The sequence below is a fragment of the Nelusetta ayraudi genome, unplaced genomic scaffold (assembly GCF_046127955.1).
Source record: "Nelusetta ayraudi isolate G7.1 ecotype Tasmania unplaced genomic scaffold, CSIRO-AGI_Nayr_v1 ptg000189l, whole genome shotgun sequence".
NCBI lineage: Eukaryota > Metazoa > Chordata > Actinopteri > Tetraodontiformes > Monacanthidae > Nelusetta > Nelusetta ayraudi.
In genome coordinates this window covers 151,494-174,297 of record NW_027466238.1, presented here as the reverse complement: position 1 = coordinate 174,297, position 22,804 = coordinate 151,494, and the positions used below count along the sequence as shown (strand labels likewise).

At 41.3% G+C, this 22,804-nt stretch overlaps 1 protein-coding gene across 1 annotated transcript in view; it reads left to right on the top strand.

The window, feature by feature from the left end:
• Window positions 1-22,560, top strand: part of LOC142881249 (NLR family CARD domain-containing protein 3-like) — a 44,244-nt gene extending 21,684 nt beyond the window's left edge. Inside the window, exon 8 of the mRNA XM_076015404.1 lies at window positions 22,386-22,560. Within this exon, the coding sequence (XP_075871519.1) occupies window positions 22,386-22,545 (160 nt within the window). The 3' untranslated portion in view covers window positions 22,546-22,560. The remainder of the gene's footprint in view (window positions 1-22,385) is intronic.
• The last annotated feature ends 244 nt before the right edge of the window (window positions 22,561-22,804 follow it).

Here is a 22,804-nt window from a genome sequence, read left to right as displayed (position 1 = left end):
TCAGCCCACCCCACTCCACCCACCACCGCCACCTCACCACATACAGTGGAGGAGACCCAGCTCCCCGCCACCCCACAAGCCCTGGTCGTGGTCCTCCAGGCCATGGTCCACAGGCTCCAGTCCCCGGCTGACGCTCCAGAGGACCTGCAGTTCTCTGATCAGGACCAGGACAGATTCCTCATGTCTTTTGAGGAATTCCAGTCTCCTGTCCGACCCCACACCTTCACCACACCGTGCAAGGTAACAAAACACCTTTACTCTAAGCACAAATTAATAGACTGGGGCCTGAGCCTGAACAAAAAGTGGGTGATCCTGGGCGACTCCAACGTGGGCCGCTTCCCGACCCATGACATCGCCGACCTCCAAGTGGACTGCTTTCCTGACGGCAACTACAGGCACATCACAGAGGTACTAATCAAAGCCACATCACACACGATGGTGGAAAAATGTATGATTTTATTTTTCAGCCTGGCCTGCAGGAAACAGAAGGTCAAAGAGACGGGGATCAAACAGCTCCGGGCGGCGGTCCACACGGCCCAGACCCTCCTTCCTGGCCTCCAGATCTTCGTCCCCCTCATAAACCTCCCCGAGGGTCTCCCTGCCGGAGAAAGGACCGCACTCATCAGAATCAATAAGTACGTGTCTCGCACCTACCCCCACATCCCACCCGTTGACGATGAGATGTTCGAGACCACCAGTGGCTTCCTATGGACGAGAGACACGGCCAAGGCAATTTTTACCCACTGGTCTACTTATTTAAACTTTCTGGCCCCATAAACCCCTCCAGGCCGGGGCTCACCACTCTCCAGCCAGACCACACACCCCCCTCACAACACAAAAACATTGTTATCCTGGCAAAATCATTCTCCTCAAGCCAGCCTCCTCAACCGGGGCCTCACCTTCGTCCCCTCGGTGGGCACCCGAACGTCCAGACTGGGACGTCCCATCGCGTCTGACTGCGGCAGCGACACTGACAGGATCGCTGACTACATCGAGTTCTTCCTGAACCCCCTCTCCATCAAACACCCAGCCTACAACAAAGACACTTACCACTTCATCCAGATTGTGAAGGGCCTCCAGGTCCCCGCCACCTCCTTCCTCTTCTCCCTCGACGTAGATAGTCTCTACACCAACATCGAGACCCCGTCTGGCCTCGATGCGGTGCGCCGCATGCTGGACCGCTACCCCGACCCCGCCCGTCCAGACGACGAATTACTCACACTGTTAGAAATCAACCTAGGGGACTTCCGGTTCCAGCGCAGTGAGAATGGCAGCCTAATCCTTTAGCTCCCCGAAGGTTGTACCAATTAACCCCTCAAAAATGTGTTTTTCTCAAACCTGTGGAGTACTTTATAAAACAATGAGGAAAGGGGTTACTACTAGAAGTGCATTAAGTATGGGTTTGACAGAAGAAGATCCCGACTCGAATCGCAGCCGAAGCAGCTCCCCGGAGTAACACCCTCGGGAGGAACCAAACACCGAAGCTCGGCCTATGAAAAGACAATAAAGCTCAACTCTCCGATATTAAACAAGAGCTGCAGAGAGCAAATGACAGACTGGATGAAGCAGAAGAGCGAATAGATGAAGCTGAAAACGTGCTTCTGGCACCGTCGATGTTAATCAAGTGGCTAACGCAACGACAGGCGAGCTTGGAGGCACGGCTAATTGACCACGAAGCCCGATCGCGCAGGGAGAACCTGAGGATTTATGGAATCCCTGAAGACAAAGAGGGCACTGACATGACTGGTTTGTTGGATAGTCTGTTGAAAACCTCACTTGAGCTTCCACAAGACGGAGACCTCAAAATTGAGCGGGCTCATCGAGCCCTTGCAAGACCCATAGTGGATCCATAGTGGTCAAGTTCGGCAGCTGGAAAACCAAAGAAGGTGATAAAGAGAGCATGGCGTAAAAATAATGTGTTCTACGACAATGTTTGTTTCTACGTCCACCATGACTTTCCTCCCAAAGTGCTAAAGAAACATGTCGAATATGCGGAAGCCAAAAAAGTGTTGAAAGAAAAACAAATAAAGTTCCAGACGCCGTACCCTGCAAGGATGCATAATTTTTACGAAGACGGCACCCGGCTGTTCCAGGATGCTGCAGAGGCTACAAGGGATATGTTTGAACAAGGATTTCCAGTTACTGTGGTGAAGAAGCCCATTCCACCGGACCAAGAGGATATCCAACGCCTGTCAACATGGCGGGTGACGCGGAGAACGGCAGACGGGGCCGGAGACCGGGACCCTGACGCCGCGAGCAGCAGTGTACAATCGAATAACCGACGCTCTCAATTTAAAGACAGACTTAAGGAGTTTAGAAGAAAATCCTCACAAGACGATGTCTGATAATTGATGGATCATCCTTTCATACTCCCAGATAAGTCTTACTTGAATTTATGGTGTAAAGTTTGTGTTCCATCCTGCTTTAACCACCCATAAGGAAGGGGGGAAAAGAAGGGAAAAAAACATTCAATCTTCTTCTGCCTCGTTCACATCCGCATCTAAACGTAACGTAACACTTCTATTCAATTTGCTCTGAACAAAACAAACTGTTAGGTGGCCATCCTCGACTTCCTTGTTTGTTTTTTGTTTGTTTGTTTTTTCCCCTCTCTCTGTCCCTCTCTCTTTTTCTCCTTTATTTTTATTTGTTATTTTTTTTTTTATTATTATTTTGCTTGTTTGTTTGTTTTTTGGACTCTGGCCGAATGCAGCCACATATTAGGGCCCCACTACTTTGGTGTGGGATGTTCCCTCTTCAGGACTTTGACTTTTCAGAGTCCCACAAGGCTCTTCTGAAGCGAGCCTCGACTTCGGAAGTTACTGTTCAATATTGTTCTTTTGAGGTTCTGTTACAGACTGTTCTATATTACGTTTGTTTGTGTCTTTCGGGAAAGACAGGTTATATGTATGTATGGCTAAAGATGTCAAGAAAGGTTTATGGATATGTGTCAATTAATATAAATTATAGAGGTGTACAATGAATAGGCAAACCCTTAAGGTAATTTCTTTCAATGTAAATGGGATTTTAAACCCAACTAAAAGAAGGCAGATATTGGCAAAAATGAAAACGGAGAATGCGCAGATTGTACTCTTGCAAGAGACACATCTCACCGCTCAGGAACACGAAAAACTAAAAATTATCGGTTTTTGAAGGGTATATTCCTCATCTTATAAATCAGGCCACAGAAGAGGTGTAGCAACTTTGATTTCACAGCAAATACCATTTGAACTTGTTTCTAAAATAACAGACAAAGAAGGGAGATACATGGTAGTCTGAGGGAAAATATTTGATATTAATATAACAATTTTCAATGTAATGTTTACACCCCTACTGGAAGTGATTTTTCTTTTTACAGAAATGTATTTGATTTGATGATTGGGGGTGCAGGGGTTGTTATATGTGGAGGAGATTTGAATATTCGTCTTGACCCAAAACAGGACTCATCTAAAAACTCAGTAATGACAAAATTACATCAGAGACTAAAGGCTCTGATGAGAGCTTGGTATCTTGACCTTTGGAGGGATTTCTATCCATCAGGTCGTGATTATACCTTTTATTCACACTCTCATGATGTCTACTCAAGAATAGATAATTTTTTATGTACTTAAGAGGGATCGTCACAGAATACGGGGTTGTGATATTGGATGCATTGATCTTTCAGACCATGCCCCTGTTTCTTGTGTTGTAGACATTAATGAAAACCCAGGTAGAACTTTGTGGAGGTTGAATACAGGTATCCTGAATAATTCAGTATTCAAATCCCAAATGAAAGAAGAATTTAAAAGGTATTTAGAAGAAAATGACAACGGAGAGGTTGATTCAACTGTACTTTGGGATACTTTAAAAGCTGTTATTAGAGGGAGGATTATATCGTTCTGCACCTATGAAAAGAAACAAAAGCAGTTAAGGCTGACAGACCTGTCTAAAAAACTGAAAGACCTTGAGACACAACATAAAAAAGAACAAAAGCCAGAAATACTAACTAAGATAAAAGCAACTAGGGACGGAATAAATATAATTTATACACAGAAAATTGAAAAAAAGATGATATTCACAAGACAGACTTATTACGAATCAGGAGCAAAATTGCTAAAGATCTTTGAGAGAAAACTGCAAAAACAACGTGCAGATCATACAATATATAAAAATAAGAGATATAGATTCCAAGACCGTATGGTATAAACAAGATGAAATACAAAAAACATTCAGTAAATACTATAAAGGCCTATATACACAACCTGGACTGTAAAGTGTCCAGAAAATTGAGGATCTCTTAAAACCGCTTAACCTACCTACTATATCAAAAAAACAAAATGAAGCATTATCAGCTCCAATAACAGAGATTGAACTAAATGGTGCCATTTCTACTCTGAAGACAAATAAATCACCTGGTCCAGATGGCTTTCCCTCTGAGTGGTACAAGATTTTCAAGGCTGAATTGATGCCAGTCCTCCTCCAAGCTTGTAATACAACATTAGCAGATGGCAAAATGCCTCCATCTTGGAATGAGGCAATAATCTTGGTTATTCCCAATATAAAAATAAACTAGAGTGTGGTTCGTACAGACCTATTTCTGTACTTAATGTTGACTACAAACTTTACACAACCATCCTTGCCAGAAGACTTGATAAGATCCTGCCCCAGCTCGTACATAAAGATCAGACAGGTTTTGTATCACAAAGACAGACTCATGATAACATAGAGCGATCCCTCCACATACTACATCATATCAGACAGAAAAATATTTCTGCTTGTTTAATTAGTCTAGATGCTCAGAAGGCCTTTGACTCTGTGAGTTGGCCTTTTCTTTACAAAGTCTTAGAAAGATTTGGCATGGACCACTTTTTTATTAGATCGATTTGTGCATTATACAGCCAACCATCGGCTCGAATAAAAGTAAATGGATATCTCTCAGATAGCATTAAATTAGAACGTTGCTCGAGACAGGGATGTCCGATCTCACCCCTGTTGTTTGCACTCTATATAGAGCCTTTAGCTCAATGGATAAGACAAACCAAGACTCTAGAGGGCATTTGTGTTAATCAAGATGTCCACAAGGTGGCATTGTATGCAGATGATGTTTTAGTTTATTTAAATAACCCTACTAAATCGCTTCCAACATTAACAACGCTTCTTGAAACCCGATGGTGCCCGATGGAAGGACATCATACTTTCTACTCTGGTTGACCCACCAATACAAGCTGTTTTACCTTTTAAAAATCTGGGAAGATTAATAGATACGGTACAGAATCCTTGGATCAAAACGCATTTGAAGATTTGGAATATGATAAGAGATGAGTACAAACTGAACAATAAGTTGCAGATAATTCAATGGTGTGCCTATGTAGCCAAGTCTAATTTTCTTTATGTTGTTTTCTAAAATTGTTTTCCATTAAACCTTTTTTTTTATTATTGTGAACTTCCCAAAATTAATTTTTATATTTTTATTTTTTTTTATTTTGCAAAAGTGGGAAAAAAAAGTTAGAATGCCCTGTGTTCCTTGGGGGTGCTGTTCCGGCGTTGTACCACCCGGTGGCACAGAGGCGTGCGTGCTCCGGGATGTGGAGAGAGTTTCATGATTCACCGTGTGTGACGCCGGCTGATGTATTTATTTTTTTTTCTCTTAAAGAGTGTTCCGGGATCAATAAACTCCCAAACCTGACTGACTCCTGTGTGCATCTGACTTGAGGAGGAAAAAGAAAAAAAACACACAACGCAAAAAGACGACCGCTACATTTGATCCTGATTTTAGACCGAATAAAATAGACAAGGGCTTTAAGTCATGGACTTCAAAGGGAATAACAACATACTACTCTCTCACAAAAAAGGGACAACTTAAAAACTTTGAAAAGTTGAGGGAAGATTTTAATCTTGAAAAAAATGATTTTTATAGATTTCTCCAACTCCGCAACCGATTTGATAACAATATCAAAAAGCAAACAGATTTAAATGACCCGATACTGATTATCTTTATTGATGCTTACCAAAGTAGAGCAAATGAAGGTGTTATTTCCAGGATCTATAAAGGTTTATTGTCAAAGAAGTCCTTTCAGTACAAAATACGTTAAAGACAAATGGGAGAGGGAGGGTAATTTATTAATATCACAAGAAGATTGGCTTGGCATTTGTCAATCCCAGTGGAAATGCACCAATTCTCATGTGTGGCGGGAGTTTGGATGAAAGTGTTTGCTTTGTTTCTTTATTACACCACAACAAAAGGCATTCTCTACTGGAGGAAAAGCTGTATGCTGGAGACAGTGTGGACACCAGGAAGCCAATTACTGGCATATTTTTGGGGATTGTACAGCGGTTAAGCCTTTCTGGACAGAACTTCACAAAATACTAAGAGGCCTTTTTAACACTAGTCTACCAATGCAGTTTTCTACTTTATTTTTAGGGATTTTGGATTCACAGGTCAGACGAAATGACAAATATTTATTTGGTATCTTGACAAACGCTGGCAAAAAAGCCCTCACTAGGCATTGGTTGCACCCTGAGCCACCTACGATACTGGAATGGATCAACATAGTGAATGACATTTACCTTATGGAAAAGATTACCTTCTCCCTGCGCTTTCAGAAATGCATTTTCACTAAACGTTGGACCAAGTGGGTTGAATATGTTGGTGCCCTGTAATTTGAAGAGCTGAAAGGATGTATCAGCTGCTTTTGTTTTCAATTGTTTGTTGTTTTGGTGAGCCTAATGCTTATACTTTGTTAAATCTTACTGACAGACTTTTCTCTTTTGTTTCCAATGTCATGCATACTTGTATTTCCCGTTGGTCTAGAAGTTTTCAAAAAGAACATACCTGGTGTTTTGTATTTTGTTCAGTTTTGTTAAAAAAGAAAAGAAAAATGTTGTGAGTGGCAAATATTTACTGTACCATCTGAGAGTATACACTGTATTGCATCTTATTGCCATTCTTAAATAAAAAATGTTAAAAAAAAAAAAAAGAAAGAAATCAACCTAACCAGAAATGACTTTGTCTTTGATCAGAAGTACTTCCTACAGATCAAAGGGACAGCGATGGGCAAATCCTTTGCCCCGTCCTACGGCAACATCTTCATGGCCACCTGGGAAGAGAAGGCCCTCGCCCACTGCCCCACAGCCCCCCTCCACTACTATCATTACCTGGACGACATCTGGGGGATCTGGACCTCCTCCCTGCAGGAATTCCACAACTTCATTCAACTCCTCAACCAACAGGACCCCTCCATCCAAATGAAGTTTGAAATCTCCCCCTCCCACATTGACTTTCTCGACACCACAGTTTTCAAAGGCCAAACATCCTCCCACACCACCCAGTTGGAAACAAACATATTTTTCAAGAAAACAGACACACACACCCTTCTTTTCAAAACCAGTTTTCACCCCAAACACACCTTCAGGGGCATAGTGAAGTCGCAACTCCTCCTTTTCCGGGCCCTCAGGCCCAGGGGCTACTCCCGGTCCTTCCTTCGCCACTGCCTGAGGACCTTCAGAGAGACAAAGGTTAGAGACACCAGGGAAATTATTCCCTTCACATCCACCTTCTCCACCATGAGCACACTGTTTAACAAAACACTCAAACACAACTTTAACACCCTCATTCCCAACTCAGGGGTCCTGAGTAACTTTAAACTCATTGCGGCCTATCGCAAAAACAAGAACTTAAAGGATCTCCTGGTCAGAGCTAGATTGCCCCCCATAGTGCCTCCACGTACACCCATCAGCCTAGACCACCTCAAAACATCTTTCTGCTACATTTCCCATACACGCAACCAGTCTTCTCAGACTCTTTTCAGAATTGCCCAGAGAATCGGCCCCGGGGACACCAACTGCGTGTACCTCCTCTTCTGCTCCACCTGCGGCAAACAGTATGTGGGGGAGACGAAAAACAGCATCCTCACCCGTCTGTGGCAGCACCGCTACAACGCTGCCCACGGTCAGCAGACAGACACCCCCCTGATGCTCCACGCCCACCTCCACGACTGGTCCGCCTTCAAGGTCGCGGGGCTGCAAAAGAACTGACACTGGTCGGACAGAGAAAGGAGGGCCTCTGAGAGGTTGTGGATCTTCCGCCTGGGCACCAGAGATCCACACGGCCTCAACCTGCAATACAGACCTAGCACCTTGTGACAGAGACACACAGCATCACCACGGGACATTGTGGACTTGGACCTCTCCGGCTCTCTCTCTCACACATACACACACACACACACACACACACACACACACACACACACTCTTCTGTTCTCCTTTCCTTCTCTCTCTCACAAGCACATCCACATACTTACATTTTCTTTCTTTCTTTTTTTCTAACCCCGACCCTGACCCTAACCCTAAACCTAACCCACTGGACCCCACACCTAAACCTAAGGTCACTCACTACAAAAACTGTAATCAAAGTAAGATGCCATATCTTTGATCAGGGGAAATATGCTTATTTTTTATCTGATAAGAGAATTCTTCTTACTAAGCAGTTTTTGTGTTTAGACTGTTTCCCTCGTTTTAAGTGTTTTGGGCCTCAATTATCTAAATAAGATATTACAGCTTGTAACTGAGATTTTATGACCTATTCTGAGTAAGTGATGCTTGAAACTAGAACATCAACCTTTACCCAGCTTTGTCATAAACACTTGGAAGTATGAAACTCCTTTTTAAAAGTAATAATTTCTTATTTTAAGCACAACCAAGAAATCGTAACTGACATAATTTTATCCATTCACATACTTAAAATAAGAAGCCAGATGCAATCAAATGTTTTATTATTAATAAAACAGTAGAATGTATTTAACCATACAGTACATTGGCAAAAAAAATGTAAAGCAACACTTAACACTCGTCAATATTTAAACATTTAATATGTAACATTTAAAACGATTTTAAACATTATTTTTTGTCACTATTACATTCAGAAACAACTGTTTTCATCAGACCATACAGACAATAATTTGATCGCAAAGTCAAATTACAAGAAACTGTATCTGGGGAGACATGAGTTATTTTTCACTGTTGTACAGTTTTATTACATCTCCCAGATAGTATTTCATTTGTACAAAAGTTTGGTCTTTGCAACTAGTTGTGTAATAAGGAGTAAAATCCACCAACTTCTCAGCATTGACTAACTCAGTAGCCTGCGCAAGGTGTGGGATCTCAACTTGATAGGCCATGACGCTTGTAAGTGTATAGTTGGAAATGGTTGGTATTCCAAACAATAACACTTAGAATCAACAAGATATATGTTTTTGACCAGTCCAAATTCAGGCTTGCCAACTATGGCAAGGATCATTGACTTCTGTGTTGTGTATTTATTGCCATTTATCATAAGCCACTTGACAGACACAGCATGATTCACTTCACCATAACCTAAGAAGTCCCTCAGTTTTCCTTGTAAATACTGAAGGTCTTCAATCTCAGATACAGGTCCCATCTCTCTTTCATTTGAAAAGATTGGGTATAATGATGGGTCAACATTTTGGGAGCTTTCATATAGTTGGTTCTGACTGATTAAAGACTTGCAAATATTTTTAAAATTGAGCTTCGAAGCCCATTGTTTAAAGAGGCAATGTTTAGATTCAAACCGCATATACATATGTCTAACCATTGGACCAAATGATTAAATTGTGATGGCAAATGTATCAGGTAATGCTGTTTCGGTGTAATATTGCGTTCCGGGAAAAGCTCTTTCCAATGCTTCAAGGGAGTTTCAATCAGTGCCTTCAATCTAGAAACGGTTGCAGCAGTAAGAACTGGTGCAAACACTATGTGAACAATCTCTATTAGCTCATTTATTAGATACTGTAGCTCTCTTCATAACACTGACGCAGGACAATTCTTTTAAAACGGGCATTTATTCATACTCTTGACGGATCAGCATGTTCACGCCGTGAGAACTGAAATATAACAAATTAACACATAATGCACATCAAGAGAATAAATGACAAAATAGCGCAACGTGTCAACATCAAAACTGCATATACAAACACATTACCTTGTTGGGCTGCTAGTTATGAATAGAGGCTTTAAGTATGCCTTGGAGGAACAGTCATATCAAAAAAAATAAAAATAAAAGACACTTGCTGCTGTCGGTAAGGCCACCATGCGTTCACAAGAAAAATGCACGTCAAAAGGTTTTTTCCCCCATAGAACAACAAAAAACTAACTTTGGTTCCTTCTTGTATTTCAACAAGAAATTAATCAACCATAACCTGAAATTCTATTTTTACTTTACAATTATTTATTTATTGCTGAATGAAATTATTAAACTTATTTATGTAATTAAATTATGCTCAATACCAAACCTTTATAAACAACATTTACAGATACTTATATACATTGTCATTCAAGCTCCCATAAACAAATGGTAATGTCCTTAGCAAGACAAGCATTTGCCCAGATGACTGTTTTCATTTACGATCACCAGACATTAATGTAGTTAGTGAAATTGGGGATGGCCGATCTCTCACATCCAGGGGGGAATAAGGAAAGCCCAGAATAGCAGAATTCACAGAGTCCAGATCCATCACTCCTGACTGAACAAGATGGTGCAACACACTCTTGATTTCCAAATGAGCTGTACCTTCCAGAATGACATGAATAATGTCTTGAGGAGTTTGTTGTATAATGTCAAAGACAGGGAATTCAACTAATTTGCTCCTTCGCTTTATCCCATATGTTGTTCTTAAATTGTTGCGAAGCAACTCTGTATTTGCCTTTTCTATTTCATGGGTCTGCACGATATGCCTCTTTAATGTTCTTTTAGTAAATGTGTCCTCATTGAAGTGTGACTGCATGTCCTCAAATGAACACTCACAGTGTCTGCATTTACTGTAAGCAAAGCCAACACCCTCCTTGAACCCTTCCAGTTCATGCTGTGCCACAGTGTCACCACAGATGGAGACCACAGCACCAAAAATAGTTTTCTGTCCATTAACTGTTTGCATTTTCACGCCATGGTACAATGCATCCATATCTTCTTTGACTCTGTTCAATATTACATCTATACCACACTGACGGAGGTCTACCGATCTAGCCATGGCAAGTAATCTAATAGCAGCCAGTTTAGACCTGTATTTTGGATTAATGTTTGCTAGGGTGTAATATACCATCAATATAACACATCTTATTTTTTGACGTGAAGGATCCAAGTGGATTACAAATCTCTATTTCATCTGTGTACAGAATAATTTGCAATGCATTTGGTTTCTCTGAAAAGAATGGATGTGTTTTGAAAAAGAAGTCATCAACAATGTCCTGAAAAAATCCCTCTTTGCACCTCTGTGGTCCCTTCTCAATCATAGAGAATATCTTCGGGTGTGATAAGAATTGCTCGAGACTTTTGACCAATGGTACGTAATGGAAGACTTTGTCTTTAATTAAATAATCTTTTAATGCTGCACGTTTCCTCTTTAAAGTTTGAGAAATTTGAATTTCGTCTGCATCCAAAATGCTTAACTGCTTCCTCATAGCACTGTTCAGTCGAAATGTTGTGGTAACACTTGTGAATGGGTCAACAAAACTGTCAAATACATCCATTACTTCTTTTTGGAGATGTCCTGATGTGTTTTCCAAATGCTTCTTTAGCACCACCTCTATCTGGCTCCTCAGGTTGCTCACCAGTGATGACTGGTACTGCTGCACTCCAGCAACAATGTCATTCATGCCTCTCTGAAAATGAGAAGAGTAACACAACTTCATGATGCTTGTAACAAACAGTTTTCCTTATGACGGACTAAAGGACATTATCATAGGTGAATGACTGTTGTGAATAGAAGAACACGGCAGGCAGACTGATCACCAACCATAACAGGACCTTTTCAACAATCTATACTTAACTGTGTGTAACTGTAAATGAGCAATTAATAATTGTAGTCTGTTTTGAAAAAATCTTTTACCTGTGAGAGACGTTGCTTGGCCCGGGCATTTATCACAAAGGCAGTGGCTTGTGTAGTAAGATTCTAAAAAAGTTGAAATTGTATTGAGTTTCCTGATTTTATCGGACATTTACATGTTAAGCACAATGTTGATCACAGAATAGTCCTGATAAATGTCAAATTATCTTTGCTCGCTACATTTAGCATGTTTTAGCTGTCAAATAACATTTTTTCTTTTCATGAGGTGCCAAGTAATACTAAAACAAACAACAACCTGTGGGATCTCAACCTGATATGAAATTGCTAAGAATTTATTGGACTCAATATCCATTGTAATTCTTTTATGGCCAATTTCAGTGGACTATCACCAGGACTTACTTGTTGCACAACTTTGTCTTGGTTATTGTCCATTTGCCCTTCATCTGTGTCAGTTGTAGGGAGCAGTGGGGAGCTGCTGCTGCAATCCTGTAAAAGTTAATCAGGTTGAATGTTGTGCTGTATCATACAAGCAACCAATGACATGTCATTTTACTTAAAGTCACAGGTGTATTTCATTTATGTTAATATTTAAATATTTCCAAGCAAACCAAGCACCACATTTTTGGATAAATCAAGCATACATATAATAATTTTTTCTTTGTTCATGACGTTCTGTTACCTGTAGAACCCTCTGACTGATTGACGATGGTAGTTTGTGCCAGCAACTGAAACTGATGTTGACAAAGCGATGATAACTTAACACCATCGGGAGCGTTTCCGTTGTATTTAATGTTGAAAATGCTCTGTGCGTTTGACTTCACGGACAAACCAGTCATAATCGCTCTAGGATTATCTTGACGCAGAAAGTCAAGAGCACAGGGTACCCGGTAAATTTCCAAATGAAAATGGACAAACTTCCGATTGTAAATCATCTCTTTGTCACAAGCAACAAGTCATCAGTCAGTCAGAGGGTCCTAAAGCCAAAGAATATATTTTCTAAAACTAAAAGGATACCATAAATTATTAAGAAAAAATGTGCTAATAGTCAACTGTACCTGCAGTAGTTCTTGGCTTCCCTCTTGTGTCTGTTGCGTTGCGTGGTTGTCAACTCCTAGACTAGTGCTTTGAAGGTGTTTGGAGTGTCTTCTCTTTACATGATGATAGAATGAGTTATACACTCAATATTCCTCCGTACACCCGTCAATACCACACAACAACCAGAAATCCGGACTGCGGCTGTGCAATTGATTGATGTGGCTCAGTAACAGTTTCAGTGAAAAGGTTATAAAAACGAGGCAGATAACGCACAGCCAAATCATTTTAAAATGAACAAAGTTAGACTCAAATCATGCGCAAGTTGAACTTCTGCAATATTCAAAAACGACGGGGTGAAATAAAATCGCTGAGGGACTTCACCATTATCTACAAAAATTGGGAAGCACGATCAATCAAGATGTTTTTTTTATTAGTAGTGTTTATAGTGGTCTAAATAAGAGTGACCGATTGCAGTGATTAATTTTTAAATATTCTGTATGAACGTAAAATTACGACTGTCAGTTGGTCCTATTCTCCATTTTATATATATTATATACACTCTAAAAAGTAACTCGGAGGAACTGTTGACACCACTTGATTTAATACATACATGCAATTTAAAAAAAATGTAATTAATTGATTTAGATAAACTTTCTAAGTTGCTAACTTTATTTTGTTGTGTTTTGTTTGTGTTTTTGTTTGTTGTGATCAAATAATAATGTTGGTAATTACACAAACTTAATTTAGCATGTCATGTACACTCAAATTTCATTGTTGGTAAGCTTAAAACAAAATTCAAGTTGCTATAACTTAATATAATAATAATAATAAAATAATAAACTTAGCTTGATAACTTTTTCTCAACATTGACTTTTCCATTTGAAGTTCCATCTCCTACCCAAACAACTTAATTAGACAGTGCAGGAGGCTGGAGCAACATTTCATGGTGAGGAAAATGTATTTCTATTTGCTCTATTTGCTCTGAATTTGTGGTAATGGGTTCAAATTTGTCACAAGTGACTTTTATTGTTTAACCGTGTGACTCTATAGCTAGCCTATAGCACTGTAACCACATGTTAGTTGTGTTCTTCCCCTGAGCTAGTTTAACCGTGTAACTGCTAGCTACAGCACTGTTACCCAAGTGCCACAGCCAAAAAATAGTTTGTTCATTCACATGTGCATCTGTGTTCTTCCCCCAAATGGTGGTCTCATGTTTCTGTGAGAGAAATCGAAGTGGTAAGTAAATTCTTTATTTTATTTCGTCAACCTGTTTAAAATCTGGTGGAAATTTTAGTCATGTAAATGCAATGATGTAAACTGAAATGACTTTAATCAGATTTACATTTTGTTAAATGTGTAATTGTTTTGAAAGATGGGTTGCGAGTTCAAACTTTGTAGATTTGAAACTTCTACATCAGGTAAGAACAAATGTTTGTTAAAAACTCACTCACTCCCTATTATTTGAACAAAAAATTATTTGGTCCTCATTAACGCTATTGGAAATACTGTAGCTAATTTCTTCATGTTATGTTCCACAGATAAATGATGAGTTCAAAAGAATGACTACGGTAAACCTGGAGGCGACTTTCATGCCCAAACTTGATCAGTGCACCAAGAAACTAACGGATGGGGTTTCATCAAGAGGAGGAGCTTGAGGAGCAAGGATCAGGCAAATTAAGGGCCTACTTCTTGAGGTATGATAAATATTTAGAGTTTGCCTATGAGGAGTTAGACATACTGCAGCTTCAACTCATTTTTGAATAGAGAGAGAAGTAGCATCCGGATGATTTTGCAATATATAAAAATTGCAGTTTTTCAATGAAAGAAAGTGCTGTTCTAAATGTGTCCACTTGGTGTCGCGATATCGTTTCTGCTTCGCAAACAAACTCAATACTGAGGTTGAGCTAATTGGCAAAAGTACAGCCACTCACGTCTCCTGTTGTTTACCCTCATTGCCCCAGAACGTCCTCTATTGGCTACCCTCATTGCCCCAAAATGTCTCTGTCAAAACAGACAAAGTTGATGCAGAGCAGTGTTGCCAACTTGGCGACTTTCTCCCCCCAAAAAGTCGCTATTCTCCCCATAGCAACTTTTTTTTTGTCAAAAGCGACTAGCGACAACTCTAGCGACTTTTCCTGGTGTTATTACGTTGCGATCAACTACAAATTGTCAATTATCAAATAAGACGATGACGTCATTTGGCGACTCCGAGTGACTTTCAGGACAGCCAATAGCGGCTTTCCTTACTGAGGAGTTGGCAACATTGATGCAGAGTGCTCAAAGAACACGAACAAAGTAAGACAAAGAAAACAACTGGAAGTTGTTGTTATTTGTACGTTATTATTACCATGCCATGATTTTACCGGTCCGGCCCCGAACCAAAATGAGTTTGACAATCCTGTTTTAAACGTATATAATTGTAAATGCTCACAAAACATATTTAACAGTAAGATTTACTCATATTCTTGAATTCATATTCAGAGTCATAGAGAAAATAAAATGCAGTATAATGTATTACTTCATTCCGTAATGTACAGGTAAACTGACATACTGAATGACAATGGAACAGAGTCAGAGAGGCCATAAAAGTAAAACATATGAAAAACTGTAAACTGTTGTTTCATCAGTGACAGAAACATGAGACATGTTTATGAAATATCCACATCAAGGACACCCAATGAATACATTTAAAAAGGAATTTTCCATTTATTTTGTGTTTAATCACCATGTTTCTCAGAACAATTGTGCACCACAGCTAACTTCTTTGTGAAGCAAAGAAAGCACGGAGGTCGTGGTGTTCGTCATCCCCACCCAGACGAGAGGAAACTCACCGGTCATTCACCATTCAGAGTTGAAAACTCTTCAACCTCACAAATGGTTGATTGGCGAGTTAAAACGAAAATAACTAAATAATAGTGTTATGTTTGTGCATAATACTTGGTTATTGCTGAGCTTTACATGAAAAGTGACACCAGATAAAGTAGTGAATGCTTCAAAAAGTGTTCATTCTATTTTTTGTGCACATCAGGCTAGATCCACAAAAAAAGAGCAGAGCAGTAAATACTGGCATTTGTGAATGTTACGAGAGTTAACCACTAGATGGCAGCCAAGGTCCATGCAATAAGTAGAGACATCTAGTGCGAGTTGATGAAGTGTAGTTCCGGTTGTTTTACCTGATGAGCACTGTGATAACTAGCCATACAATAAATGTAACGTATCTACAAAGATTGCATGATTGTATAAAAGAAAGAACGAAACATGGTGTCAGAAGCGGAAACTTAACGCCCCGGCTGAAGACAGAACAACAAGGCGCTATAAAGGCTGAACGTTTTTTCAACGGAGCTGAACTGCTAAGCTAATACCTGACGAACCATGGCTTTTTCGATTCCTGTCCCAGACGCAATGGACATGAAGGGCGACGTATATAACAACTGGACATTCTTTAGAGCACAATGGGAAAACTATGAGATTGCAACGGAACTGGACAAAAAAGAAGCAAAAGTAAGAGTAGCCACCCTGCTTACAGTAATGGGCAAAGAATGTCACATAATACAAAGACATCTTCACATGTCAGCGGAGGACAGAGACAATCCACAAAAGATTCTGGATGCACTACAAAAACACTTTGACCCTTCCAGAAATGTAATCTACAAGCGCTACGTATTTAACACTGCACAGCAGAGTCAACATGAATCAACAGAGCAATATGTTGCAAACCTGAGAAAGCTAGCAGACAAATGTGAATTTGGTCCCCTGCGAGATGAATTGATCTGTGACAGATTAGTGCTTGGGACTAAAAATGCAAGTACACGAGCACGCATGCTGCGTGAATCAGAACTCACACTCGCCAAAGCAATAGACATGTGTAGAGTCAGCGAACAAGCACAAGTTCAAAATAAGATAATAACTGCTGTGGAACAGGAGAATGTACACTTTGCACGTGACAAACGCTCAGAGATGCACCCCTCATTTGCACCTCAGCATAATTACAAAGAGCATATGGGACATGCAAACAAAGATAAACGCCCAAATAATAACCTCTGCCGTTATTGTGGAGCAGTGCATGACAGAATGAAATGCCCTGCATTTGGCGTCATCTGCAAAGCCTGTGGAAAGAAAAAACACTTTGCAAGAGTGTGCAAACAAGCCCAGCACAAGACACGGGTGAACTTTCTTGGAGAAGACGGAGTACAGGAGGAAGAAGAAATGGAAGAGGTGTGGTTCCTATCAAACATAAACGCTATGGAACAGGGAAATGAGAAATGGCTTGTCAACCTCAAAGTAACACCGTACATGACTGAACCAGTATCATATGACCCTAGCCATACAATCACATGTCAATTGGACACAGGAGCCACAACCAACGGCATAAGCTTCAGAGATCTACAGCTCATCACACAAGATGGTAATCCAGACATACCAGCCAGCGAAGCCACCATTAAACTGTATGATGGGTCACAAGTGAAACCAGCTGGGTTGTGTCACCTCAAAGCTGACCATGATGGACAAACACACGACTTGAAGTTTCAAGTTATAGACACGTCACAAATGCCTCTGCTTTCTGCAAAAACATGCAAAAGACTCAACTTGCTAAAAGTAAATAAAAAATATGTCATACACCACACAGATATGTCATCTACAGCGGTCTCACACAGTACAACAGGGACAGATATGCTTTTCACAACCACCACAGAGGACATCATCTCAAAATACAACAACGTGTTTGAAGGCCTTGGCTGTCTTCCTGGTGAACGACACCTCGAGGTGGACCCCGACATTAGACCTGTGCAACAGGTGCCACGACGAATTCCCATTCCGCTCAAACACAAAGTCACTGAAGCCATACGATCCATGGAGAAGAATGGCATCATCAAAAAAGTCACAGAGCCAACACAATGGATCAGCAACATGGTTGTCATAGAAAAGCCAGGAAAGCTGCGCACCTGCATTGATCCCAGCGCACTCAATAAAGCTCTACGGCGGTCACACTACCAGATGCCAACAATAGAGGAGATACTCCCAGACATTGCAAAAGCAAACGTATTCTCCGTGCTTGATGCCAAAGACGGCTACTGGCAAGTTAAACTTGAAGAAGAGAGCAGTTTTCTGACCACCTTTTGGACCCCGCTTGGCAGATTCAGGTGGCTAAGGATGCCTTTCGGCATAAAACCAGCTGCAGAAGAAAATCAACGCAGGCAACATGAGGTGTTGCAAGGCCTGACCGGTGTAAGTGTCATTGCAGACGACATTCTTCTCTACGGCTGTGGAGACACTTTAGAAGAGGCACTAACTGACCATGACAGAAACCTGACTGCTTTGCTGCAGAGGGCCAGGGAGGTCAATCTAAAGCTCAACAAAAAGAAGCTGAAACTAAAATTATCCAGTGTCCCATACATGAGACATCTTCTCACCACAGAGGGCCTTCGCCCAGACCCAGAGAAGGTGGCAGCGGTGCAACACATGCAAACACCCACTGATGTTAAATCGCTACAGAGATTCCTGGGGTTTGTAAATTATCTTGCCAAATTTCTTCCTCATCTCTCAGATGTGTGCGAGCCTCTCCGACGCCTGACAGATAAGGATGTGGAGTGGACATGGCTATCACAACATGAATCTGCCGTTGACACTGTGAAGCAATTAGTCACATGCCACCCAGTACTCAAGTACTACAACCTGCAGGAAGAAGTCACACTGCAGTGTGACGCCAGCGAGACAGGCCTAGGTGCAGCTCTTCTCCAGAATGGGCAACCTGTTGCATTCGCATCCAGAACTCTAACACCTACTGAACAGAGATATGCGCAAATCGAGAAAGAGTGTCTCGCTATTGTTTTTGCATGTGACAAGTTTGATCAATATCTGCACGGGAGAGACTATATCGCTGTACATAGTGACCATAAACCCCTGGAAGTGATCTTAAAAAACCCCTCCTCACAGCCCCAAAACAACTTCAGAGAATGCTACTGCGACTCCAAAGATATCACTTAAGGGTGGTGTACAAGCAAGGGAAGGATCTTCATGTGGCAGATTTTCTGTCGAGGACTGCACAGCCAAACACACAGTATGCCCAAATACACCTGCCACCATCTATGCCATGGGCCTCACCACCGGAACTGCGACCTTTCTGGACGTACAAGGAGGAGCTCACCACAGACACCAACCTGATTTTCAAAGCCAACAGAGTTTTAATTCCTGATGCCTTGAAGCATGAGTTCCTGCAAAAAATCCACTCGGGGCACTCAGGACTTGAGGGCAGTCTCAGAAAAGCATGTGAAACAGTCTTCTGGCCAGGTTTAACTCGTGACGTGCAGACCTATGTAAGCAACTGCGATACCTGCAACACCCTGCGATGGAAACAGCCAAAAGAAACACTCACAGCTCACCAAATACCCAGGATTCCCTGGTCCAAGCTGGGTATTGATTTGTTTGCACTGAATGGGACTCATAAGTGTGGATTACTACTCTGACTACTGGGAACTAGATGAACTTTCAGACACAACGGCTTCCACTGTCATAGAATGCTTCAAGCGTCAGTTTAGACGGCATAGAATACCAAATATTGTCATCACAGACAACGGACCACTGTTCTCCAGCATGGACTTTCAAACTTTTTCAACAGTATGGGACTTCAAACACCTCACATCCTCACCATACCACAGCCAGAGTAATTGTAAAGCTGAGTCGACTGTCAAAATTGCCAAGACCCTGCTGAGAAAGGCAGTGCATACTGGTGATAACAGATGGAAGGCCATACTAGCATGGAGGAACACTCCCACAGAGGGACTCAATAGCTCTCCTGTTCAGCGACTCCTGTCCAGACACACACGCATATTGTTACCCTCTCATCCATCTCTGCTGAAGCTTGTAATACAGGGGGTACTTCCTCGTAAGCTGGCATGGGTCACTGCATCGAAGTGGCGATATGACCAACATGCTCACGACAAGCCCATGATAATGCAAGGCGACACAGTTCGGGTCCTCCTACAACCAAATGGGCCCTCTCGCTCCTGGTCACATGGGATTTGCACCAACCAATTGCGTAACAGGTCATATGAAGTGCTTGTACAGAACAAGGTATACAGGCGCAACAGGAGGCACATTCGCCCGGTGGATGAAAGTCTCATCATGCCATCTGATAGTCCCCTGGTGAAAGATGACTGGGACAACAGTCAAACAGACAGCAGACTCAAGCACATAGTTGGTGACAGGAGGGTAGGGGCTTCAGAACCAGAACGGGCTCCAGTGTTGACTGATGTGCCAAGTGTACCCCAATCTGGACATTTAGGCCTCAAGCAGACCAGAACCAGATCCAACATAAAACCTCCTGAGAGGTACCGCAAAGACTTTGTTGTTTAAACTTTCTGAAGAAGGAATGTCATCTCTTGTTTATTTCTGTGCCACTTTGTTCATGAGGACTGTTCATTTTTTTCTAATGTTTAGGAGAGTGAACTAGTAATTTCTGTTTAACCTGTAGCCAGCTGTTGTTGTTGCTGGCCAAGTAACTCTCATCCGGTCACTATTGTCCATTTTCAACTGCTTTATTTCCATATGTTAAAAGAGATGTTACGAGAGTTAACCACTAGATGGCAGCCAAGGTCCATGCAATAAGTAGAGACATCTAGTACGAGTTGATGAAGTTGAGTTCCGGTTGTTTTACCTGATGAGCACTGTGATAACTAGCAGCCATACAATAAAAGTAGCATATCTACAAAGATTGCATGATTGTATAAAAGAAAGAACGAAACAGTGAAGACATTTTGCACGTACCACATCCACTTAGTTTTTTTGTTTCAGATTTTAGGTGTTGTTTTGTGATGTGATGATTTTAATGCTTAAACACAAAAACACATTTATAGATTGTACAAATTAAATCATCTGAGTACCTGTGTGAAATACATACTTCTATATCTTGTGTCATTCACACCTCATGAGGTCTTCAGAGAGGAGAAATTCAGTTCTGACACTTAACAGTGCCTGGTATTTTACTCACATACAGAAATGAGTGCAAAGTAATACAATGAAATGATCACTTAAAATATACTTAAATCCACTGGTGCAGCCGTGGCAATGTCATCCAAATTTTAACCGCTTTTGACCTTCACGTGAAATCTGTGGATACTGTGTTTTTTTTTAGGGTCCCCATTTCACCAGTTTGTCTGACTTTCACTGTTGTTATTTCTAGGTCATTGAAGGTCTTTTCCAACTCGCAGTGTCCCAACTAGGCATGGAAACCACACTGTATGTCCTGAATCACTACACGGCAGGTGTGATTCTATTTGGTGACAGGACGCAGGTTGCCCGACAGAGTCTTTCCAAGGTAAACAACTGAACTGATGGGTAAAGAACACCATAATGCAACGTAATGGATTTTTTTGTGTTTTTTTTTTTCAATTTGACTATGTTGTGGAACAATTACCATAAGCAAAGGTAAATTGAATTCAAGTGATCAGTGATAAGTTAAAATGTTAGAACACAATAAAGGCACTAAATATTTTTCAAAGACAAAGAAACACAACATTGAAGTATTTTTGTAGCAACATCACATATGTCCTTGAGTGCAATGGCCATTGTAATATTAAAATTTAACTTATAATGAATGTAGTATATGTAATGTCATATCAGAAATGCGTGTATTACATAGTGCATTTTACAAACAAATGGACCCAAATAAAATATTTTTCTGAGTCTATGCATGTCATCCTTATAGATCAATTTTGAGCAATACAAGGGGATTGTGTCCTTTGTCAACGTGAACAATGTCCCCCGGAAATTTTTGGTCAGTATCACAGCTTTTTAATATAAAACATGTTTAGAATCTAAAAGCATATGTCTAACTTGTAATCATGTACTTTTAAAATATGTTCCAGTACATAAACGCAGTCACATTCACTGTGTTTTTGGTGGACCCCTCAGCAAATTCGCTTGAGAAACAGGTGTCAGACCTGGCAGCGAAAAAGATAAGGTATTGGTGTTTTTAATTCATCTGCATATCAAAACGATTGCTTTAGAAATACGTTTCATTTTGATGAATTACTTTGAATTCACAAACTGTATGACAGGATTTTTCCTGATAAGAATTTTTTGACCAATCATGGTTTATGTAAAGTAGATCAATAGAATAGTTTGTAAAAATGGATAATTTTTATTCAAGGAATAATAATTCACGAACTCTTCATAGCCAAACAAAGAAAATGTTGTGTGATAGCTGTTTAATGGTGACAAATACTATTTGAATTAAAGAAATTTTGAATAGTACAGGTTTCTCTGCTTGGCATCTCTGCCTGTTGCACCTCCTCCAGTGCACTTTGAGGTCAGCTGCAGGGTCGTCAGCTGGTGCCACCGTTCACTGATATTTCGCCCCCTAGCCAGGACACCTCGCGGTGGGGGGGCAGTGGCTTTTGTGGGGACGTCTCCCCACACCACTCCCTGCAACTGACCTCACTGGGGTGTTGAGCCCCAGCTGTTGTCCTTCCTCCGTAGCCACATCCAGAAACTTGCTTCCTCGGCCTCTTCTGCCAGCTCCTTGGTTGCCCTCTTCAAGCTTGCTCCGGTCATTTCCAGCATGCGGAGAAGTCGGACTGCAGACCCCCCCCACGAAGCCCCTGCATCTGATCTCCACGGGGTGAATTGTCGTGGACCAGCCTCCACCTCTGCAGACCGCTGTACTTGGACCGCTTGAGCTCATGTGCTACTGGAATTCCCTCCTCCCAGGGCACAGTCAGTTCTATGATGAGGACTTTCTTGGCCGCCGTGGACCACATGACAACGTCAGGTCTTTGCGTTGTCAGTGTGATCTCCGTTGGGAAGATGAGCTTTTTTTCCAGGTCGACACGCATTTCCCAGCTCTTTCCAGGGCTAAGCAGGCGTGCTGATCTTCCTGCCGCCGTCTTCTGCCCTACCTCTCCTGGCTTGATGAAGGCAATGTTTGGCCATTGGAG